Source organism: Colias philodice, chromosome 30 (assembly GCF_061535455.1).
Source record: "Colias philodice isolate Cphi_HAF_F1 chromosome 30, ilColPhil1 Martin Lab GWU primary, whole genome shotgun sequence".
In the NCBI taxonomy this organism is placed as follows: Eukaryota; Metazoa; Arthropoda; class Insecta; order Lepidoptera; family Pieridae; genus Colias; species Colias philodice.
The window spans coordinates 123,581-150,140 of NC_143115.1; the positions used below are offsets into that span (position 1 = coordinate 123,581).

The 26,560-nt window shown below is 32.8% G+C and overlaps 1 protein-coding gene across 1 annotated transcript in view; it reads right to left on the reverse strand.

Moving 5' to 3' along the window:
- Positions 1-26,149, reverse strand: part of LOC149475312 (fatty acyl-CoA reductase 1) — a 33,603-nt gene extending 7,454 nt beyond the window's left edge. Inside the window, exons 1-5 of the mRNA XM_089713413.1 lie at positions 25,991-26,149; positions 10,515-10,657; positions 9,912-10,005; positions 3,008-3,174; positions 2,450-2,540 (exon numbers count right to left, since the gene is read on the reverse strand). Coding sequence (XP_089569539.1) covers positions 2,450-2,540; positions 3,008-3,174; positions 9,912-10,005; positions 10,515-10,651 — 489 coding nt within the window. The 5' untranslated portion in view covers positions 10,652-10,657; positions 25,991-26,149. The remainder of the gene's footprint in view (positions 1-2,449; positions 2,541-3,007; positions 3,175-9,911; positions 10,006-10,514; positions 10,658-25,990) is intronic.
- Positions 26,150-26,560: the final 411 nt, after the last annotated feature.

The window sequence follows — 26,560 nt, forward strand, 5'->3', positions numbered from 1 at the left end:
TATAAAACTGGTTCAAGTTATTTGCAAAATTATTGTTAATTCGAAATTTCGGGAAGAAAAGTAGAATATCTTCATATCTAAGTTATACCTAATTTAATTGAATACAGTCGCGGGCACCAGTTAGTGTGCTAATGTTCATTTTGAAAAAAAAAATACTAATTTATTACTTATTAAACTGAATTTTGTTTGTTTGGTTGAACGCGCTAATCTACTAACTACGGGTCCGATTTAAAAAATTCTATCAGTGTCAGATAGTCCATTTATGTTGGAACCATGTGGATTGTGGAAGGATAAAATACATATATACAACATCCGATGTATGAAAGGAACAGGCAACAGCCAACATTGAAAGTCGTCGCAAAAGCGAAAAAAGACATACACTGTGACTGCGTACGTAATGCAAGAGAAACCATGGGGCAGAGCTTGTTATAATGTTAATGACATATTACCACAACAAGGAACATTAGCTTAAAAAATAGAAACAGCGAAATGTGGCTGTCATAATAGTTATTTCTTCAAAGTTAAATTTTGCGGTTTCAATTATTGCGAAACTATTCAAATCTCGAAGGTTTTTGACGTGACAACGTCGTATAATTCGATAGAGCCGGCTGCACGCACGAAAAAACATGACTCATGCGGCGTTACCTCGCTCTGAGGCGTTCCATGTAAGGCTTGAAGCGAGAGCGCGGATCGAGCTACAAAGAAGCACAATCGGACGTTGTCACGTTCAACTATCGTCAGTAAACCGACTTTACAGACAACCAATTCTTTTCTATGTTTACGACTTGAGAAAAATACAGGTAAATTAGCTTGGAGAAATTTTTGCATATGTAGTGGTGTGTATATTACTCAGATCTTAGAGCGCGTTTCCACTATATCGTTCTGGCCTATACAAAAATGTTTCGATATCCTAACATTACTATTTAATTTTATACTTATTCCTAGCAACACTTTTGTTTTCAATAAAAACAAGTTTTTATTTGAAAGAAAATGGTTTTGACTTTATAAAAAAAAATATATCATTCAATTTTACGTCCTTGAGCAAACGACAAGGCGACTACCGTGAAACAATAAAATATCGTGTCCATAATAATTTGTTTCATAATTAATATTTGACCATAATAATTACGAAACAAAACAAATAAATAAATCGTCACTTGATAGTGGAAAGTGGAAACACGCACAAAACCAGAATAAACCAGTTTACGCTGTCCGCAGGTGCCACGTGCAGTCGTTTGGTAGCGTTAGAACATAAAGCACATTTCATTCAAAAATTATAATTATTATGTACGTAGTTTAATTGATAAATTTTGTATTTGTTGATTGTTGTTATTATTATTTTGTTATTATTGTTATAATATTTGTTGAAGTGAATTACATGTCCCGCAGCCGGAGGCCCCAAATGAAAACTCAGATGTACTTAAAAACTACATTTAATAGCTAAAATGAGACTTTTACACCCATGTCTGCACGATGCAGACCGGAGTTAAAGAATGAATTTATACAGTTTAATAATTATAAAGACGTAAGCTTGGATGCTAACTAAGGGAAATCGCATCCACATTCTATTCCCGTGCGAACGGCGTATTCAGCAGTTTTGTATGAAGGCAGGGCCATAACTAGTGTTTAATTTGTGTGTAAGTGTTGTAACTTTATATTGTTAATTCAATATGGCTCCAGTGTTAAAACATGGTCGAGGCAAGCCTTTGACTTCTCAAACTAAAGAATTAAACTTTAAATGTCGTTTCTTTTTCAGGTTAGTAAATTTTTCATTTTTGTAACATTGTTAATGTAAAAGTTATATGTATGTTAAATGAGCAAATATTCAAATAAAGTCTCATCTTTTTCAGAGGAGAAACACATATAGTTTAATTTAAAATCCCTTATATATACAGGGTTACTTGTAAAACACCGGCAACCTCGCAGGACAAGATAGCTAACATCATAAGTAACAACATTTCGACTTTTGATAATTTGTTAGATTTTATTTTCATACAAAAATAAATATTCATTTAATTTTCCGTCTGAATATTATAAACTCTACGCCTCCCAAAAATTACGTAAACAAAAAGCGAACGAGAGGGGGAAGGGGGCGTCGCGTCGTGCATCCGATAATTAATAGAACATAGACTTACAAATGTAAGGAGAGTACAATAAAAGTTTAAAAAATCATTTAAAAATAATTTATTGCGTTATGCCAAAAGTCGTAGAACAAATGTTGTTACTTATGATGTTAGCTATCTTGTCCTGCGAGGTTGCTGGTGTTTTACAAGTAACCCTGTATAAAATAAAAACTAAAAATAAAATGTTGTTTTATTTTATTTGCTGACCATACACTACTACAAACGCAAAAATTTCTCCAAGCTAATTTACCTGCAATTAATAATTCGTCTTGATAGCTGTTTGAGGGATGAATATACAGAGTAATTACATAAAAGTCTATGCTTACTTTTAAATGTTTGCATTGTCTCGCTAATTCCAATATTAATTTGGTTCCACGAACATTTAGGAGCACTGCTTTCTTCAGTTCTTCGTCAAACCTGTTATAAGAAAAAAAAAATTGCTGAATGTGTCATTTTATCAACGCAACGCAATTGAATGGCATATCAACGCAACGCATGAAATCAAATAAAAAAAATATTGAGTTATGAATTATCTTACGAGATTATCATAATATATTAATGCAAAGGCAGAATACGCGGGTTCAAATCCCGTCTCATGATAATTTTTTTCTATTCTTTGGTAGTGCCCTGCCTTCCAAGTTCCAAGCCAGAGGTCGTGGGTTCGATTCCCACCCGGGGAAAATATTTGTGTGATGAACATAGATGTTTAGTTGTCTCTGGGTGTTAATTTATCAATATACATATAAGTATGTATTTTAAATTATATATGTATGTTTATCAGCCATCTGGTTTCCATAACACAAGCGAAAGCTTAGTATGGGATCAGATCGTGAAATGTATGAAAATTGTCCTGAATTATTTATTTATTATTATTTATATAATACCTGACAGTAGCAGCAGCATGTACTATAATATCAACTTCATCAATGATGATGTTCCTGTCTTCATCAGAGAGCCCCAAGTCAGGCTCGATGACGTCACCGGAGACCAGCTGCATCTTCTGTAGAAGCGGTTCTACGCCACCGCGGAGATTGCGAACTTTCTCGAATAACTAGAAAAAATAGTAAATTAGCATTGGAGTTTTATGTAGATAATATATGACATGGAAAATATTATTGTATTATTTCCTACTGCTAGTAAAATATTGAAAGTAACTTATTTATCAAGAATTCCTGTCAACCAAAGGCGAATCCTATCCTATCCTACTAATATGAATGCGAAAGTTTGTCAGGATGGAAGTGTAGGTATATGTGTGTTTGTCAAGGGCGGATCCAGCCTTAGTGCCAGGGGGGGGTCACATAGACGTGGGCAATTTTCAAAAGCTATATTTTGGTAATTTAATTGATACGTACATTTAAAAATAAATGGGTCAAGTGCGAGTCGGATTCGCGAACCAAGAGTTCCGTACAAACATTTTTATATGTTTTAATATTAAATTTATGCTCTTTGCAATTTTTTCTTTATCTGTGCTATAAGACGTAAGTGGACGTAAGTTTCTATTAAATATCAAGATTCTGTGTTCACGGGAAGTACCCTCTAGGTTTTGATTCCTGGCAACACTTGCGAATGTTGATAAGCATGAAATGTACGTTTTAGCAATTTTTTCCCTATCTGTGCTGACATTGCTTTTAACCAAATTTCTGAACTCTGTGTTCACGGGAAGTAGTACAATACCTACAGATTTTGATTCCCTTGCGATAATGTCGAAGTTTGCGATAATTTACAGCATAAACTTCTGTATCTTTTGATTGCGTTGGCTTATAAGTTTGATTTTTTCACAGCTTAAAGGAACCGTGGATTTGAATATTCGGTATGAATTTCAGATTGATACCTCCACGCGTTCCTGAGAAAAAGGGTCTTGACAGGCAGACAAACTTGAAAAATATATATTTTTGCAATTATTCCTGTATCTGTACTATAAGATGTTGCTTTGTACCGAATTTCAAGATTCTGAGTTTACGGAAAGTACTACCCTGTAGGTTTTGAGTTTTGATTCCCTTGCGAATGTCGAAATTTGCGAAATTTTTCGGCATTTACGGCTGTATCTTCTGATTCGTTGACATAGAAGTTTGATTTTATTATAGCGTAAAGGTATTATAGACTTGAGTTTTTGGTATGAATATTAAGTTAATACATGTCAGTTAATAAATACAGCGTTCATGAGTAACAGGGTTGTACCTAAGTTAAAAAATTTTAAAAATATTTTTTTATATTATAATCTAAGGAAAAATTCATGCTTTTCGCAATTATTAAACAAAGTCGTTGTCTCTGTGCCTATGTCCCTATGTATGATTAAATCTTTAAAACTACGCAACGAATTTCGATGCAGTTTTTTTTTAAAGATGGAGTGGTTCAAGGGGAATAGTATATAATTTATAAGGATTTAGAGAAAGCGGGCGAAGCCGCGGGTGGTAAGCTAGTCTGCGTTATAAGACGTTTGATTGTACTAAATTTCATGACTCTGTGTACTCGGGAACTACCCTGTAGGTTTTGATTTCTTAGGGAGTGTCGAATTTTGCGAAAAATGTCAACATTTACAGCTGCATCTTTTGATTGCGTTGGCTAAAACGTTTGAATTTTTCACAGCATCAAAGGACCGTAGACCGAAGGATTTCGACATTAGCAAGGGAATCAATACCTGCAGGGAGCACTCTGTCCCGTAAACACAGTCTTGAAATTGAGTAAAAAGTATCGTGTTATAGCACAGATGTAGTAATAACTGCGAAAACCCTAATTATTTAATTAAATTAAATAAAAATATACATGTATTTAATTGATATTCACATCAGACAAATTCTATGTCAAATAAAAATGTCAACGCAATCTGAAGAAAAAGCAATTAGAGCGAGCGCCCACGAGCAACTTTGTCTCCGCAACAATTTTGTCTCCGCAACTATTTTGTCTCTCCAGCCATGGGCTAGTATGAAAGTGCGCGTACGTAGCGACGCAACTCCCGGGAGACTTTTTTGTCCGCGGGTTCGGAGACAAGCCCGCGACGCAACTGTCGCCCTATCTATTGGTTTCAATGCAAGTGCGCGCACGGCGACAAAAATGTTGCCAGGCGACGGCCGCCGGCCAGTTGCCGCGTAGAGCCGCATATTCTGTAATATGCGTTTTTTTTTAAATGAACAATTATTTTATATAGAAATTTCTATTGTTAATTTAAAAAAAAATTTGCTATTTTATGTCTTATCCACGAACTGAGATATTTCGATATTTGAAGTTTTGTGTGAAAAGTGTAACAGCACAAGTTGTAGAAAAAAAATATTAATTACATACAACTTCACCATTACACTTTATTCCGCAGTTATAGATTTTTTCAAAAATCGAAACACCTGTTTTTTGTCCTTTAACTACGACCACAGGTCGATCCTAATAAACTTTTTCTATAATTTTTGTTACCTATATTCTCTTCCGTTACCGTTTGTACTTGATTTGATTGTTCTATATTACTTTTGTGTCAAAATTCAATAAAAACATCATGTTGAACAGTATTAATTTGTTAATTTAAAAAAGTTAATATTAAATTAGTGGTCCACTTAGGTCGTGGACCTAGCCCAGGGGGGGGTCATGACCCCGTGACCCCCCCCCTGGATCCGCGCTTGGTGTTTGTTACTCCTTCACGCAAATACTATACTGAACCGATTAAAATGAAATTAAGCACACATACAGAGGTTAACTTGGAACCTATCCTTGTTAACTTAGGATAGGTTTTATCCCGGAAATCCCACGGAAACGGTAACTATGCGGTGTTTCTTTGAAATCGCGGGCGAAGCCGCGGGCTAAAAATCTAGTGATTAATAAATCAATTATTATAAGAGCTATTTAATATATACAAACATTCTAGTAGGCTAATAGGATATTAGAATGTATTGTTACATCCATATCGATTTATCCATTTTCGCGTGAAGTAATATCAATTAACATACCAACATAACATAGTAATGTTAAGTTATTGACACTTAACTTTACTCATTAACTTGATTTTGACATAGATTTTGTAACTTAAATAAACATAAGCCGTTAAACATTGCTTAATTCGCATCTTAGTGCTATTGTCGTAATGTGTACTAAGTAAGAAACTTTCAAGTTATGTCTAAGTTAGATGTTTACGCCAACATTACGTATTATATTTTGTTTGTTTAGGTCAGATTAGGAACAACAAACCTTTAAATTAATATAAGTTACATATTATAATATAGGCAAGTCCAAAAAACATAGAATATGTCGGGGCAAAATCGGCTCTTTTACACAAAATTACTGAACGCATTTTGATGAATTTTTATACGCAGATAGAATGTGGTCTACAACAGCATAATATATTCGCTACTTGTATAACCATCTATGAACGAAGTCACAATATAAAACTAGATATAAACTAAAAGTATCGTTGCATCTATGTATATACCTAGAGGTATCAATTTTGATAATATTTCTCCAAGTAAAAATAAACAAGTACGTACCTATAATTTTCAATAATTCAAATTCTGTTAATCAAAATTAGATATATTTTTATAATAAATTAGATCAGAAATTTATTATATATTTATAGAATCAGAAATTTATTCAACTAGCATATTGCATGTATTTTCGTAGTTAAGAATTTACCTCTGTATAAACTGTGTAAATAGACGTAAGCTGGAAGAGACTATTCTCCACAACACAGGGAATCCTAGTGTGGAGATTAGTGCATTGTATTATCTACAAAATGTTTATGCAACAATAAAGATTTTTATATTTTTTTTTTTTTTTAATATTAAATTTGCAAGTACAATACTTACAGGCACAGATCACAGAAAGATCTCTATGCTTACAGGGTATATTTATTAAGACACTAGCGGTCCGCCCCGGCTTCGCCTGTGGTACATAATATTTACGTTTTCTCTACATAAGAACCATCCTCGTGCTTCAAGGAATATAATAAAAAAAGAATTATCGAAATCGGTTCAGCCGTTCTCGAGTTATGCGCTTACCAACACATTAATTTGCGATTCATTTTTATATATTATACTAGCGATCCGCCCCGGCTTCGCCCGTGGTACATATTTACGTTTTCTGGTACGTGGTACATATTTATATATAAGAAGAAGATAAAACTCAATTACTATTATACCTATGTTATTTTATTATCCAATAAAACATATTATTAACTAATAAATAACACAAGTAATTTATCCCTTTAAAACTAAAACGAAACAGAATGACTAACACGTTTAGCTAGGGCATGTCTTACCACATAGGTTGGCGTGTTGCAAGATTTAGCAACTCGATGCACTATACCTAAGTAAGAGAACGGGATTTAGACGTGAAATGTTTTGCTTGAATACACAATTAAAATGGATTTTATATAGAAAAAGATATAGGGAAGACTCAAAAATTATTAGATGCATTTCGGAATTTTTGACAGTAGAAAGATACCCTGCATAATATATTTACGGAGTATATTTTATACAAGCTGCACTCCGCGGTTTCACCCGCGTGGCTTCGCTTCTGTTGGTCTTAGCGTGATGATATATAGCCTATAGCCTACCTCGATAAATGGACTATTCCACACCGAAAGAATTTTTCAAATTGGACCAGTAGTTCTTGACATTAGCGCGTTCAAACAAACAAACAAGCTTTATAATATGTATTAGTATAATTTTTTTTAGCTCGGTTTGGTTAATACGTCTAAATTGTTACAAAGAATATACTACATAATAAAAAAAGATAAATTTGAAATATTGTCTAACGGTACATTCACATCAAACGAACATAGAGCTAGAGCTAGAGCTAGAGCAAGTGCATTCTTAAAACTCGTATTCAGTGTTGTTCAGTATTAGAACATTGCATTTATTCTTTTCGAACGCACTAAGAACAACGACAGAATGCTCTGCCTTTACCACACCCCGGACACTCCATACAAAATTTTTTGACAGTCAAACTGTAGAGACTGCAAATGTGTGTGTTAACGCTTTATGGTTGGCACATTTTGTGACTAGCGTAAAAAAACAATCGCGTTTTTCTGATGAAATAAATCTGTAAACAGCACAATATCTAACCATTTTCTACGAAAAACGATAATCACAAATCCAAAATAATAAAATTACTTTAAGTCCATTTGATTAATGTTGTCAATCTTCGTTGCGTATCGTCCCTGTAGAAAAATATGGACCATTTTTAGACTGATCGTGCGGGTTGAGGTAAGTGTTAAATTTTGGCGGGAGGCGGAGAGTGTCCGTTCTGTAGCGTTTAGCTACTATTATGTATTCTGTGCCTTTACACTAAAATAATTTGACATAGAAGGGTTAGAATGAGCATTCGCTCGTTTGATGTTAATGCACCGTTTAACTTTGTAAACAATTACCTTTTCTTAAAACAGTGACATTCCTTATCAATGGTTGTTTAAAAAATATACTTCACGTTATTTTTTTTTATTATTAATAAAAGTATTACCTATTTTATAATTTATATGAATAAAGACTTAAAAATGGTTGAAAATAACAGGAAATTTATAATAATAATAAATAATGCTTAAATTAACTTTATTATCCAATTAATGTTTAGTTGGAAAAACAAAAAATACCCAAACAAAAATAATTACCCTAATCATAATATTGCATTACTATTTTTCCGTTTTTTGTTCACTTAACTTCAAGCTAGGTTAAGTTCAAGTTACGAAAATAGAGAAACAGCATTGTCTTTTGGCAGTTAAGTAATGTATACAGTTTCATGTCGTAAAATACAGTTATTTTTAGGGTTCCGTACCCAAAGGGTAAAACGGAAGTCGGAACCCTATTACTGAGACTTCGTTGTCCTGTCTGTCTGTCTCCAGGCTGTATCTCATAAACCGTGATAGCTAGAAAGCTGAAATTTTCACAAATTATGTATTTCCGTTGCCGCTATAACAACAACTACTAAAAATTAAAAAAATAAATATTTAGGGGAGGTCCCATACAAAAAACGTGTTTTTTTTCGTATTTTTTTACTTGATAGTACGGAACCCTTCGTGCGCGAGTCGAACTCGCACTTGACCGGTTTTTATAGTTACATGTGTTTTATGGCTCTTGTACATGATATTAATCATCTAGCGAATAAATTAAACTAGTTTTTCAACGCGGATTTGCTCTCTTTATCTTATTAAAGTTATGTAAGAATTTTGATTTGAAATTTAATTGTCTGTGACAAATTTGCCCGTTTTTTGTAATTGTGTCTTATTTTTCTATGTTTAACCACAGGTAATATAATACAAAGTTTTACATTGATTTGAAAACCTTATTTTTTCGTGTGAGGTTTTAGAAAATTATTTTAGTAGCCTTTTTTAATTATAATAGAGCTTTTTTAATTAAAAGTACGATTTTAAAAGAATTTGAGCTTGTATTAAGTATTGTTGTTGATCTCATTTTATTTGGTTAAAAATTCTAGAAGATAAGGTAGGTTTGAGTGAAAGTTTCTATGTTTGTTACTCAACCACGCAATAACGGCTGATTCGCTTTTGATAAAGGTATACCTAGTACAAATAACAAAATACAAATATGACTTGTAATCTATAGTAACAGTTTACAACAATATTTATTATGAAGTTCTTAAGTAGTACTTGTTTGTTCGAAAAAAATGTCAAAACGGATGAACCGATTTCGAAGTCATTACGAATAAAAGATAGATTATGTTTAATGTCAGTTTATTAAGAAAATTAGAAAATAATTCCTAGTAGGTAATAAAATAAAATTATATTATAATAAAATAATATTATAGGTACAGACAAAGTCGCAACAATAAACTAGTGAATAATAATATTAAAATACTTACAGCATCGCTAAGAAGCTCTTCGAGCCTTTGTTTTGGTGTTTTTCCCTTTTTCGGCCGTATAAATAATATTATCTTGCGGATATCCGGGCATTTCCTGTAATAAGTAATATTTGTTTTAGCGCCATCTGTTGACGTCATAATATGATAATGTATTTATTTATCTATAATAATATTATTATAAAACTGAATATTTTTTTTGTTTGTTTGAACGCGCTAATCTCGGGAACTACTGATTTGATAAATTATTTGGGCACAGAATATAATATAATAGTTATTCATTAAAATTTAAAAGAAATAGAGACCTTTTAATATTGTTCACAAAGTTCAGCTCTTTGGCATATTATGATAAATGATAATATTATATACTGTTAAGTACATATTTTGTAAAATTAAATTGTAATACTGACATGATTTAAAAGAGCAACTATGGAGTTCTTGCCGGTTCTTCTCCATAGATACTGCTTTCCGAATCGGTGGTAAATGTTAAAAATATGTATATATATGTATAATATAGTAATGACGTTTCAAAAGTGCTTCTCGAAGAAGTATATAAATGTTTGAGTTTTATTCTATTCATCAATTTTTAACTAAACTATTCCATACCTCAACAGTTTTTCCACAAGCACCTTGCCCATGAAGCCAGTGCCTCCAGTAATGAAGACGGTTGTGTTTGCGAAGGTCTCAGCTATCCTGTCTGGTAGAGAGTCCACCTCCATCGCTGTCAAACCTTCGGATGACATGGCTCACTGTGGATGATATTATGACCTGTGTAAAATTGTTTTTGACGTGACAACGTCTTATAATTCGATAGAGCCGGCTGCACGCACGAAAAAACATGACTCATGCGGCGTTACCTCGCTCTGAGGCGTTCCATCCAGGGCTTGAAGTGCAAGCGAGAGCGCGGAACGAGCGACACAGAAGCACAATCGGACGTTGTCACGTTCAACTATCGTCAGTAAACGGGTAACCGATTTCTTTTGACTCGATTTTGATTTTAAACGGACATATTTCAAACTTTGTACAATTATCAAGGATCGGTGACAATTAAGGTGATAATACAATAATTTTATGAGTTATAGGATTTTAATTTTATTTATTATTAACTTCTTATTGATCTAATTTTTTTTTCTTCTGTCAAAAGTCAAAACATAATATTATAGTTGACAAAATCGTATAGTTCACACGAGCGAATCCGCAGGTAGAAACCTAGTTTAATCATAAATAAACACAACACGAAAAACAGCCCATCCGTTTTGAACCTACGAAGCAACATACATTACAAAATTGTACATATTATAACATGCCCTATTTGATGCTAATTAAAAACACATTACGAATGTCGAAATTATGTGGACAATATGAGTCAAGAGGTTATGAAAATTTACTACATATTTCGTAACTAGTTGTCACCCGTGACATCGTCTGCAATTTGCAATAGTTAAAGGTACTATGTAATATGTACTAATATTTTTTAATATTGTAGAGAAGATTCTTGTAATGGTTAACTTAGAAAATACATTAATTAGAGTTTCATTTACTTTTTAACACGCCTTTTTTAGGTCCTGTATGTAACCGCTTTGACTCGATTTTGACCCACTTTAAACGGTTCAAAACCAATGTTCGGTGACGTTACAATAATTTCACGTGTTAGTGTTTTTTAGTTTTATTACAATAGGTATATCTATAAATTTACTATTTTATCCTTTTTTTTTAAGTGGGGATTTTTTTTAAAGTAATTAGTTAGTTAAACAATAAAAAATATAATTAAAACGTATTTACATATTAGTTCGGCTCAATTATCATTTACCATATTAGGTACCTCATTTTTATGCAATCATTGCCATTTTGCCAACACGCACTTGGCCAGCGTGGTGGATTATGGCCTGTGCCCACATAAGAGGCCCGTGTCCCAGCAGTGGGAACGTACCTATATGGGCTGATGATGATGATGATTACCATTTTACCCCATATTTTATTCTTATATTTTATGAGCCTATATTTATAATTTACGAAACTCATTTCAACAATTGACTAGATATTATCCATTGATAGTTATTACTTATTACCCAATTCCAAAAATGTAACAAAAGAGTTTAAAGCACAGATAAAATATACTTTTAAAGAAACAGATAACATAATCAAACAATCTAAACTCCATTATTATAAGTTCGAAATCGATTCCTTTCTAGATCAAGTCATTAAGAGATTAAAAATAACGGTTTTAAAATAATTTCAATACATAAAAGTTGTGTTAGTTACACCATATTGTGTATAACATCTGGAACCGATTTTAATGAGGTTTTTTAATAAATAAAAAAATAATAATATATTATTTGCTTGAGTTGTGTTTACTTGCAAGAGTTTTGATTACATACTACCTACTAGGTGTGCCCCCCGCAGCGCTTCGCTCCTGTTGGTCTTAGCGTGATGATATACAGCTTATAGCCTTCCTCGATAAATGGACTATCTACTGATAGAATTTTTCAAATCGGACCATATCGGACCATAGTTCTTGAGATTAGCGTGTTCAAACAAATAAACTCATCAGCTTTATAATTATATTAGTTAGATAGCCCGTTTATAGAGGAAGGCTAGGCTTAGGCTTAGGCTTCATATCATCACGCTAAGACCAACAGGAGTGGAGCAATGCGGGTAAAACTGCGGGGCACAGCTAGTAATTCTATAATTACAAAATACAAACCAAAATATTGTCTAAGTTACATCGTTATGTGACGACAACCAAGGTCTCTTGGTGACTTCTGATTACGTCTTGAAGCATGGAGTGAATTATAATTACATTTAAATTAAAAACTAGCTGTGTCACGCGGGTTTACCTTGCAAAAGTATGCTCTTGTGTTATTTTGATGTTTATGCTATATTAATAAAATTTTCATCAAAATCAGTCCAGTGGTTTTCGCGTGAAAGAGCAATAAAATGCACACATTCTTATAAAATTACGCAAGTATTATTATTACATGTTGTCATTAGTAGGATAGGATAATCTAAAAATGCTGTAAGGTTCAGCACAAGTTTCATTTTGTTTTTTTTTTTATAAGATTTGTCCTGTACCTTTAAAGTTTTAAGGTCATTTTGGTGTAAGGTCAAGCCGTTAAAGTTTTTTTCCAAAAAACAGAATTTTAATATAATTGAAGTTGTTCTTATAATTATTAGGAAAATAATGACAATTCTTAAAAATCAGTCATCCTAGAGCAACAGCAACTATTTTTTTGTTGTTTCTCCTTCTTTACATCAGGCGAGATTGTCAAGTTGGTCAAGCTCTTCCCTATCGTCAATAAAAAAAAATATATATAAGTATTCTTATAATAAGCGAACAAAGTCACGATCAAGAACTAGTAACATAGAAAAAACTTTCGCCTTTACATTACTATATTATGTAAACATGCAAGTCATTGGTAGCATTAAGATGTAATACTTTTAATAATGTACGGTCAAGGTGTCGAGTTCACGGTCGATAATTTGCTTTTCCTTCCGTTATTAATATTAAGTTAATATTCATATTAATATAGTTATTTTTTGGTATGTTTAATGTGTGGGAACTGATTTTGTGAAAATTGTTGTTGGACAATGTTATTTTTTTTCAACAATTTTTTTTAAAATATATATAACTATATATAAGTATATATATTTTATGGGATGGGATTAATAATACAATTATATTCAATACAAGCGGTCCGCCCCGGCTTCGCCCGTGGTACATATTTCGCAATAAAAGGTATGCCTTTGTTCTTTCTCAGGGTCTAGATAGATTATCTGTGCCAAATTTCATCAAAATCGGTCTAGTAGTTTATGCGTGAAAACCATACATACATACAAACCTTTCCTCTTTATAATATTAGTATAGACTAGCGGTCCGCCCCCGCTTCGCCCGTGGTAGGTACATATTTACGTTTTCACTCCGTAAGAATCATCCTCGTACTTCAAGGAATATTATAAAAGAATTAACGAAATCAGTTCAGCCGTTCTCGAGTTATGCGCTTACCAACGCATTTTGCGATTCATTTTTATTATAAATAAATATTATTGTTTTATATAATTAAGGAAGAGAAAGGAAACACAAATAATAGGCTAAATAAATCGTGTTTTATTAGATCAAAATCAGTTCCTTGCAAAATATCCATTCTAGTGCAATACTGTTGCAGTATTGTTAAATGCAGTGGTAAAACTGCATTTCTGTTTTAGCAATAGAAATTACCTACTAAGAATTAGAATCAATGTATTTTTACCGTTACAAAAAAAACCGGCCAAGTGCGAGTCGGACTCGCGCACCGAGGGTTCCGTACAAACCTGCAAGGTTTACAAAGTTCGTTCATTACGACAATCGAGTCATAACTATGGTATTTATGTACGTTTCGTTTATGAGGAAATGGGTAGTAAGTTTAAAATTATTAAAAAAAATATATTATGTGATGTAACTAAAAATTTATGGTTTTCGTAATTTATCCTTTATCTATGCTATAAGACGTTGCTTCGTACCAAATTTCAAGATTCTGAGTTCACGGGTAGCACCCTGTAGGTTTTGATTCCCTTGCAAGTGTCGAAAATTTACGGCATAAACGGCTGTATCTTTTGATTGCGTTGGCTTAGAAGTTTGATTTTTTCACAGCTTCAAGGGACAGTAGACCTGAGTAATTGATATAAATTTCAGCTTCATACCTCCACGCGTTCCTGAGAAAAAGGGTCTTGACAGACGGACGGACGGACGGACGGACAGACGGACAACGAAGTGATCCTATAAGGGTTCTGTTTTTTCCTTTTGAGGTACGGAACCCTAAAAAAGAGTGCCGAACACACATGTCAGAAGTGAAACTTTCTTGACTACTTGCTCCGTGCTTCTGTGGCAAGATTAAAAATTACCATCACGTGTCGGTATTGCATGTCAAAAAAAATTTACACGTCAAAAATTGTCATGATGCGACCTTGAAATTTTGCCCTCAACGGGCCTAAAGAAGTTTCACTTCAAAAAGTTCTTATTTATTAACGTATTTTTTATTGACATTAAAACTATTTAAAATTTACAAAAACAGTTGAGATTTTTTGACCTTTTAATTTTTCACAAAAAATACACATTTTGAATTAAGGACAAAGTCACAGGACACACCTAGTTAAGTAATAACTTGGTGACGTAATAAGTTAATGTTTTTACCGTTTCAGTTCAAGAAGGTTATAATAATTAACTTCTAGTAAATTCCTGTCACAGATGTTTCTGTCTCGCTCTAATAGTGAGCGAGGAAAAGAGATGTAAGTATTAAAAATATTAATATTAATAATTTGAATTCAATGGTCATTGTTTTCATTCAGAATAACGTTTGTTTAGAAAATTATTTATTATTCATAGATTTTGTGTGTTGGTATTTATGTATATTGTCCTAAAATATACGAGTATTTCGAATACTGAAAATTTTATCCTGAGCACTATAAATAGGCTATATAATTAGGTACCTATGTACAACAAGTGAAGCCGGGGCGGACCACTAGTATATAAGACAAGATATAAAATTTCAAAGCGCACAATTCGTATACAATCACTTTTAATACTGATTTGACTAATAATCGTAAAAATATTTCTCACATAAATTGCAGTAAATCACTACATAGTATAAAACAAAGTCGCTTTCTCTGTCCCTATTGCACGCCTCATAAGCGAAGCGTTGAAAAACATCTGATTTTTCAAACTTAAAATGTCTTTATGTATCATACATTGCACTTGTAAGATAATACATACACACATATATTAAGAAAAAACACTATTTTTAACATTCATGATATTTTTGATGTCATTTTTGTTATTTAAACTAGTTAAAAAACAGTTTAAAAAAGTTCTGTCTTGGACGTCCGTGTGTCTGTATGTGCGGAGGATTTTCTTGTTAACACGATAGCGACCGAAATACTTTACTAATCGAGTCTTTTTTTTTCTCTTACGCTTGAGTATGCTCAGGAATAGAACCCTTTCATTTTTCAGGGTCTGATTCGATGTGGTTTAATTGTTATTAAATAAACAAAAATAATAACTAATAAATAATTATTAAAAAAAAATTATGAGGCGTGCACTTTTGGATTTTCCAAACTATTTATGCTTATGCTTAAATGCGGTTTTTTAAATAGATAGAGTGATTCAAGAGGAAGGTTTTAGTATTTATTTTATTAGGCTTTAGACAAAGCGGGCGAAGCCGCGGGCGGAAAACTAGTTAAATAATTTGGAAAATCCTAGTTAAATGAAAGGGTTCTATTCCTGAGCATACTCAAGCGTAAGAGAAAAAAAAAGACTCGATAAGTAAAGTATTTCGGTCGCTATCGTGTTAACAAGAAAAAGGATCCGCACATACAGACACACGGACGTCCAAGACAGAACTTTTTTAAACTGTTTTTTAACTAGTTTAAATAACAAAAATGACATCAAAAATATCATGAACGTTAAAAATAGTGTTTTTTCTTAATATGTGTGTGTATGTATTATCTTACAAGTGCAATGTATGATACATAAAGACATTTTAAGTTTGAAAAATCAGATGTTTTGCGCGAAGTGACAGTAGTACCCACCTCAACGCTTCGCTTATGAGGCGTGCAATATGAAATAATGTCCCCTATTGATGTATACCTTCAAAAATGTATTTCCAATAACTGAAAATTATGTCCCCATAAAATTTTTTAAATTTAATTTCGTCTCATTTGGCCCAAACCCCACGGGGACGAATACAACGCTCTATTTACAAATATAATCACGCATCGGTTGACTAACTCTACTAGTGGGTCGAGCTCTGAAGCAATCGGTGATAAAATATTACGCCAATACTGCAAATATGAAATAAACAAACATACACATAGATTTCTAATCATGTATATGTACTTACAAGCAAGCGCACATAGTCAAAGGAAAGCATAGTTCCCGTTCCCGTGGGATTTCCGGGATAAAACATATCCATTGTCCTTTCTCAGTATATGATTTAAAAGAGAATGCCAGTTACTTTCGCTTTTCTTAAATTATAGAACTGGTTAGGGATATATGGTCGTAGACCGTAGCCAACTGGTTAAGCCATTTCTTTAATAGCCTAGGCTCTTTATTAAATAACGTTTTAAATTAATAACTAGAGTGGTCTGTGGTAATCGTATAGTTTATTATATCTACGGTAAATCGTTTAAGAAGTATAAACTTAAAAACACGATTTAGTAAGAACTCATGAAATTATTGTATTGACACCGTTCCTTGATTACTGTACAATCGTATGGGTCCGTTTAAATTGGGTCAAAATCGAGTCTAATGGAGTCGGTTACATACAGACATACCAGTATAACTAATTTCAAAAATTCTTTATATGTTATGTACGTGATCCCTGAATGCTATAGGCTATATTATATGTACATACCACAAGCGAAGCCGGGGCGAACGGCTACTATATTTATACTTATAACATTAAAAAGCTTGAACGTGCTAATCTCAGGAACTATACTGGTCCGATTTGAAAAATTCTTTCCGTGTTAGATAGCCCATTTATCGAAGAAGGCTACATAGTATAAAACAAAGTCGTATTCTCTGTCCCTATTTCCCTATGTCCCTATGTCCCTTTGTACGCTTAAATCTTTGAAACTACGCAACGGATTTTGATGCGGTTTTTTTTAATAGATAGAGTGATTCAAGAGGAAGGTTTATATGTATAATAACATCCATTAAATAGTGGAGAAGTACTGTTATTTTTGAGGTTTCTAATGTTATGTCGTAAATAATTACATTTTTTCCGCTTACATTGCAAACGCAGGCTGAACCCTACGAGTTTTATCAAAATAATGTACTAAGTATTGTACACATTGAAAAGGTCTACAGAAAAGTCCGCGATGGCATATGTCTATCTCTTATGGATAACCCACAATAACTTTTTTTTGTCATTTACTTTTTACGACAAATAATGGCTAATTTTCGAAGCGATTTTAACCAATACAGCATTAATCCTTAACCAATTAAATACCTTGAATACATTGTTCATTTAATATAGATCTATATGGCTCTTTACACTGTATGATTTAAGAGAATATTTTCGAAGATATTACAGATTTAAAAATTGCGGGACGGACCGTTTGTCGCGGTACCGGCCGGCTGGGCCGCTGTTTTTATATACAACGTTAAAAGTTTTTCTGTAGTGTAGGTATTTAGTATCAGCATTGCACCCGTGCGAAGCCGGGGCGGGTCGCTAGTGCTATATATTATTACGCTAAGATCAACAGGAGCGGAGCAACGCGGGTGAACCGATTATGCATAAAGAATGCACAATCGGTTAACAATGACTTTTATTATTTTTCTGTTTACATTACTGTTATAACTGATTTAATAATCGTAATAAGATTCCCACATAAATTGCAATTATTTAAATTCAGTGTAAAATATTTGTGTATTAAAATAATTATTTATAGACTACAGGCCCATGTTGAAAAAATTATGGGTCATTTGACCCACCACCTGACCTATCTAGAATGATATAAGAGCATAAAATAATAAGATTCAGCACTATGACGACACTCGTAAGCTGTCCACCTGAATGCAGATGAGAATTCGAAGGTTCAGGTAGAGATTTTCTCCCCTTGTCTCCATGATTTTTGTACGGCGTTGCGGAATAATGGCTTAAAAGCAGTATAGAAATAGTATGACACAGATGCCGTACAAAAATGGTGGTCCACAAAGTCGGAATTTATTTTTATTTTTCGACTGTTGCCGGGGTAAATTTGGTCATTTGATTTTGTACGGCATCTGTGTCATACTATTTCTATACTGCTTTTAAGCCATTATTCCGCAACGCCGTACAAAAATCATGGAGACAAGGGGAGAAAATCTCTACCTGAACCTTCGAATTCTCATCTGCACTCAGGTGGACAGCTTACGAGTGTCGTCATAGTGCTGAATCTTATTATTTTATGCTCTTATATCATTCTAGATAGGTCAGGTGGTGGGTCAAATGACCCATAATTTTTTCAACATGGGCCTGTAGTCTATTAGCGTGTACTCTATTATAATAAAGAAGAGTTTGTTTGTTTGAACGCGCTAATCTCCTCACGAGTTTGATTTCTTGTAAAAGTTCGATCTTTTACTATTTTGCACGCCTCTTAAGCGAAGCGTTGAGGTGGGTACTACTGTCACTTCGCGCAAAACATCTGATTTTTCAAACTTAAAATGTCTTTATGTATCATACATTGCACTTGTAAGATAATACATACACACACATATTAAGAAAAAACACTATTTTTAACGTTCATGATATTTTTGATGTCATTATTGTTATTTAAACTAGTTAAAAAACAGTTTAAAAAAGTTCTGTCTTGGACGTCCGTGTGTCTGTATGTGCGGATCCTTTTTCTTGTTAACACGATAGCGACCGAAATACTTTACTAATCGAGTCTTTTTTTTTCTCTTACGCTTGAGTATGCTCAGGAATAGAACCCTTTCATTTTTCAGGGTCTGATTCGATGTGGTTTAATTGTTATTAAATAAACAAAAATAATAATTAATAAATATTTATTAAAAAAAAATTATGAGGCGTGCACTTTTGGATTTTCCAAATTATTTAACGTTATTTTCAGTAAAGTAAAGCTAACAATACGAAAAGGCCAAAAAATACAAACTTACGAATTTATAATAGTAACACAGATTACTAAATAATTACTATGTAAATATGACTAGCTTTTGGCCATCGGCTTCGCTCGCATAGTCTAAAGAATTCACCGCGATTAAAACAACCAACTACCTCCAGATACAAAAATCATATTATAAAATCGCGCCGTTACGAGTTACGACGAAGGAAAAACAAACAGACAAACACAATTTCACATTAATTATACATATAAGTAATAATTAAAGTTATCGGAAGAGGAAACTCATGCAAAATATCTGATTGACCTCTTCATATTTAAATTTCACTGATTTAAAATAAATTGAAAAAAAAAAAAACAAAAAATATTGAACAATTACAATGTAAGTTCACATGGATCAAAATATTATTATTAATACATTAGGTGATAATTATATATTCGTATTCTTGTATTTAGGTAGAAAAAATCATGTATTATGTAATATTATTATAGTGATAATTTTAAAATAAAAACATATAGGTATTTTTTGTATAAGTTTCAGTTTTAAAAATAGCTTTTACAATCCTACTTTAATATTATAAATGCGAATGTTTGTGAGGATGTGTGTGTGTTTGTTACTCATTCACGCAATTACTACTGAACCGATTACAATGAAATTTAGCACACATATAGAGGGTAACTTGGATTAACACATAGGATAGGTTTTATCTAAGAAATCCTACGGGAACGGGAAATACGCGGGTTTTTCTTTGAAAACGCGGGCGTAGCCGCGGGCGGAAAGCTAGTCTTATATAAAAACCTTTTGAACAATGCAAAGTCATAATATTTACCTCTGTACCAAAGCGGCTTAACTATTGGGTAGGACTAAAACCAAGGTTGCATTCCATTGCCCCATTTGTAGAGAGTTTTAAACCAAACATCACACATATGAAGCAATGTAACGTATACATTGTTTTGTTGCCTAATCTTTGAGATTATGATTAGCATGTATACAAACTTTACTACATAGTATAATTGCAGATTTTCATATTTGTACAAAAAAGAGCAAATATGGAGTTTCTTGCCGGTTCTTCTCCGTAGATACTGCTTTCCGAATCGGTGGTAAATGTTACAAATATGTAATGACGTTTCAAAAGTTCTTCTAGAAGCAGTCTATTTAAATAAAATATAAATGTTTGAGTTTGAGTACAAATATAGAGTTGTATCATGGGCGTAGCCACGGTGGGGCAGGGTGGGGCACTTGCCCCACCCTGGCTCTGATCTGGAAGGTACCTAACCAAATCTAAAAAACGTAATTATCTAGGTACTGACTACAAAACTTAATATCCGTTAAAAAATTCTCACTCGAAAGTTGTCAGTCGACACAAAAAAAAATGCGATCTAAACAAAAAGCTTGCGCTTCTATGTTACATGATTTAAACCACTTTTGGTGCCAGAAAAAGTAGTGTAAGAACTGTTACCCCATTCAAAGCTGTTTTTATTTAGCCAAATTCGCACTAAATTTCCCATCCAATTTCACTTTTGTTTTAGGATAAGTTACTGACCATAAAAGCACAAAATGCTGACAGATCCAGGTGGAGCTACCCTCGCAATCTTACATAAAAGTTTTTGGCCGATATCTCGGAAACATTTTAAGGCAAAAAATATTGGGAGTTTTTTTGTAGGTAGTAAAATTTTACACCTTTTATACTTTGTAAACTTTATGTAAAACTTTCTGTTTACGGTTTATGGCCTATTTAATGAGCCGGTTAATCATCTTTGGCAAGTAACTCTTTAAATATTGGATTTATCAATGAAATGCAAAGGCATTAATATATTATACATATGCATTATCCATTTATTAAGATTACTTTATTTGAAACTTTTTTTTCTAATCCTTTTTGAGTTTTTTAACGTTTGGCGATAAATAGTAAATTTCAAGGTACCTATGTTCCTATGTATGTTTCGTATATATTTCGTACATATGTTTCGTATATATTCTAAATAATATTGAGTAGTTATTTTATATTCGGATGCAAGAATAAAATAAAGGAAAATATTTTAAAAAATGTATTAAAAATTTTCTATAAGTAAAAAAAAAAAATCAAAAATTTTGACGTTTCGGAAACGGTGAAAATCCACTTGCATTGGAAATTTCTTCTTCGTTTTTATTACATCCGTAAAAAAGCTTTTGGCCTGCCACGTCACCCGCCGAGCCTCGGCATTTCTACATTATACGTGGAACAACTAAAAAAATATGGGCACTAGAAAAAAAATTTCAAACAAAACTTGTAGAGAATAAAGTGACCTAAAATCTATGTATGTACATACATTAATTTTATTCATTAATCCAATATTTTAACGATCAATCGGTTCATCAAATAGGCCATAAACCGTAAATAGTAAGTTTTACAAAAAATTTTACATGGTATAAAATATGCGAAATTTTACTTTCTACAAAAAAGTCTAAGCAACTTTTGCCCTAAAGTGGATAGTTTTCGAGATATCGGTCAAAAACTATAAGATTGCGAGCAAAGCTCCACCTGGATCTGTCTGCATTTTGTGTTTTTATGGTCTATAAGTGACCATTAACCTAAAACAAACATGAAATCGGAAGTGCAAGGTTTTGCTTTATTTACTGAGTTATTTAAAATGGTTCATTTTTCTATTTACATAGACCTATATTTTATGGTGCAACATAAACGGCTGTAGGTATCTTTTGTTTGTTTTGATTTATTCATTATTATTTCAGCTTGATACCGCCACGTGTTCTTGAAAAAAAAAGGTATTTTTAGACAGACAGACGCACAACAAAGTCTGCCTGTCGGTTTGTCTGTCAACACACTTTTTCTCAGGAACGCGTAGAGTTATCAAACTGAAATATATATATCGAATACTCAAGTCTACGGTCTCTTAAAGCTGTGAAAAATCAAACTTATAAGCCAACGCAATCAAAAGATACAGCCATTTTATGCTGCAAATTATCGCAAATTTCGACATTCGCAAGGGAATCAAAACCTACATTGTACCTACTTCCCGTGAACACAGAGTCTTGAAATTTGGTTAAAAGCAATGTCTTATAGCACAGATAAAGGAAAAATTGCTAAAACATACATTTTAGAGTTACAACATAATAAAAAGTAGGTTTATTCGGAGCCCTCGGTGCGCGACTCCGACTCGCACTTGGCCGGTTTTTTTTTGCCCCACCCTGTGCCCATGGCTAGCTACGCCCATGAGTTGTATTGATGACAAAAAGTTATTTTTATATTAATAATACCTACGTTTTTTTAGCTTCATCTGTATGTTTGTATGTAAAATTATTTTAGACTTTGGATTTTGACTTTAAACGGACAGATTTACTTAATTCAAACTTTGTACACTTATCGAGGATCGGTGACAATACAATAATTTCATGAGTTTATCTTATAAATTAACCCGTTTCAAAATCCGCTCTATATTTTCAGTAATAGAAAGAAAAATTATTAAATTAATTTATTGTTGATCTCAATTTTGGTCACTTTGTTAGATATGTATAATAAATATATTATCTTACACTAGCTGTGCCTCGCGGTTTTACCCGCATTTTCATTTTCATTTTCATTTTCATTTCATTTCATTTTCATTTTTCCTCTCCTATTGGTATTAGCGTGATGATATACAGCCTGTAGCTTTCCTCGATAAAAGGGCTATCTAACACCGAAAGAATATTATTTCATTTCGGACCGTTCTTGAGATTGGCGCGTTCAAACAAACAAACTCTTCAGTTTTGTAATATTAGTAAAGATTAAAATACATTTTTAAAGTGTCACTGAAATATTTTCATTATGATTTTTGTTTCAAAATTACGTAACAAGACAATTGTTCGTTTTTCTCTGCTTACGTATTGGGGAAAAACTTTGTATACAACATGGATGACGTCAAAGATGTCATAAATATCTATTGTATGGTTTTTAGTTAATTATAGCTTTCATTGTTTTTCTTAATACTGAGTATTTTAGTATTGCAATTGAGAAATACTAGGTTAAGAATTTAAGACAAAAACAAGTGATTTATTATTTACGTTTATATTTGAGTTTGAGTTTGAGTTGAACTAATAACAATATTATGCCTTTGGGATTTGAGATGTAAATTCGTTGAAGTCTTTTATCTATACTAATATTATAAAGCTGAAGAGTTTGTTTGTTAGAAGGCGCTAATCTCGGGAACTACTGGTCCGATTTGAAACATTATTTCGGTGTTAGAAAGCCCATTTATCGAGGAAGGCTATAAGCTATTACATATATCATCTCGCTAAGGCCAACAAGAGCGGAGCCACGCGGATGATACCGCGGTGCGCCTCCTGAGATTAGTTCAAACAAACAAACAAACTCTTCAGCTTTATAAAATTACTATAGATTATTTGTCTGTTATTTTTATAAATTAAAATGCTTATCCGATTTCATTTTGATTTTTCGAAAAAGAGCTCAAAAAGAAAGCTGCTCTCTAATTTATACCAAATGTTTTTTATTTATTTAACCTGTTTACAAAAAACAAAAATAAAACATTTTGAAATAATTGCATTAATTAATTCTAGCAATTAAAACGGACTTTGTTTTAGGTAGGTATCTACAGTTGCAATAAAAAAAACATAAAAACTGTGAAAATTAAAAAAGTGCACGCTTCATAAAATCATAATGCTTAATTATTTTGACAGAGCTTATAATTATTTTCAGAATAAAAGAAAATTTAAAAAATCACCTCACATAATTTATGGACACCCCCTTAACGGAATTGTGGGGTTTTTTAGATAGTTTTTCTTCAGTAAGTTTTATTAAATAGTTTGTTAACTTTTGTATAAAACGGGCGAATCCACGCGAGGTAAACTAGGATATAAAAAACTGAACGTTTTTGATTAGGTATATTGTATCACTTCACTACATAGTATAAAACAAAGTCGCTTTCTCTGTCCCTAAGTCCCTATGTATGCTAAAATCTTTAAAACTACACAATGGATTTTGATGCAGCTTTTTTAAGCTGATAAAGTGATTCAAGAGGAAGGTTTTAGTACTTACATAATTTATTAGGTTTTAGACAAAGCAGGCAAAGCCGCGGGCGGAAAGCTAGTACCTAAATAATAATATAAAGAAGGTTTATAGTAAAATAACTTTTGTATATATATGTACAAGAAATACGGCAATTCCAAGTTAACATGATCGATTCAAGTTGTAACTTGGGTACTAAGTACAAGTTACCTTAACATAGCTGCAACGTATGTTACGTCACATAACTTAGGTCGTGTTTCAAGCATTCTAACTTGTACTTAACTTATTGGTGCATGTCGAACATGTGATATACCTAACGCATCAGTTTAGAATAAATTTATATTTAAAATTATGTTTTTTGAAGTGAAATTGAGAGTAAAAAAGGTCGCGTCATGGCAATACCGTCACGTCATGGAGTAAGGCGACGATTTTGGTATTGAATCTTGCCAAAGAAGTTTCACTTCTGACACGTTTGCTCGGCACACACGCTCTTTTTTTAAATATAGAGTCAATTTAATTCAATCCAATTTATTTGCACGCCTGCCTGGTCTCGAACCCCGGACTTATCGATTTGAAGTCCGAGGTACTCACCACTGAGCCACCACTGCATATAATGTGGTTAATAATAAATTAAAAAATTAATAATTACACTGTCAATAATTTTGCTGTCAATAATATTCAATTTTTCTTTAGAGCTCTGTTTTCCTGCTACAAATTTACAATTGTGGCAAAATTTATAAAAATGTTTTTATTTTTAATTTTATTTTTATTTTTATTTACAGTTTATTTTTAATTAAAAACATAATTATTCGGAATTACAGGGAATAAAATCTGTTTACGGTCTAGCGAATAAACAATTAACAAATGTAATATTAGTACTTATTAGAACTATGCATTTTAAAAATTAGACTAATTAGAGTCTAGGTTTTAAGATCCTACTAAAATTATAAATGCGCAAGTTTGTGAGGATGTATGTGTGTTTGTTACTCTTTCACGCAAATACTATTAAACCGATTACAATGAAATTAAGCACACATATAGAGGGTAACTTGGATTAACACATAGAATAGGTTTTATCCCGGAATTCCCACGGGAACGGGAACTATACGGGTTTTTCTTTGAAAACGCGGGCGAAGCCGCGGGCGGAATGCGTTTGTGTAGAAAGAATATTCTCTGCATGAAAATATAAGATTTTATTGATCTATTTTCCCGTAGTCATGGTTTTTCTACATTTTAAGAACTTCGATTTGTAAGGCAGTTGATTCTATGTTTTAAAAAATTGTTACCCCTAATAATTAATTAAAGAAAAACTTTATGTAGAATAAATTGTTAATATTATGTCCTTCGATATTTTTATTATGACAATTTTCACCCCTAATTATTAAAAGAAAAACTAGATTTTCCACATCTTAAAAATATTTATTCATTTTATTTTTCATCCTTCACCATAAATTAAAAACCAATAAATAAAAAATAAAACAAATTTACCTATTTGTTTTCACAGTTCAAAACACAATACACAAAGGGAAAAGCGCACGTCCTTACAGTTGCTCGGAAAATATTAAACTAACTTGAATTAGCGTGCAATGCTGGGTTTTGCAAGTAAAGTCACGTCATACCGCTTGCGAATTATTTAAGAAAGGACCCTTCGTTCGTCCTCCTTTGACTGACCGGTTGGCTTGGTTGGTAGTGGCCCTTCCAAGCCAGAGGTTTGATTCCCACCCGGGACACATATTTGTGTGATGAACATAGATGTTTGCTCTGTGTCTGGGTGTTAATTCGCTCCATCTTCGACCACATCTCAGCTTATCATCAGGCGAGATCGTGGTCAAGCGCTTCCCTATCATACAATAAAAAAAATTGCACTTGCAATAAGTGCAGTGTGAAGTGCCGTAATAGTCTAGTAAGTCTAGGAAGTTTCGCGTAAAGTCTACCATATCTATCGAAATGATGCAATTACAGTATTTGTGGTATTAACTTATTTGTGGGTTATCATTTCAACATTTTGGTTAACTAACTGCGCCCTGCGGTTTCAGTTTTCACACGCGGTCAATCATC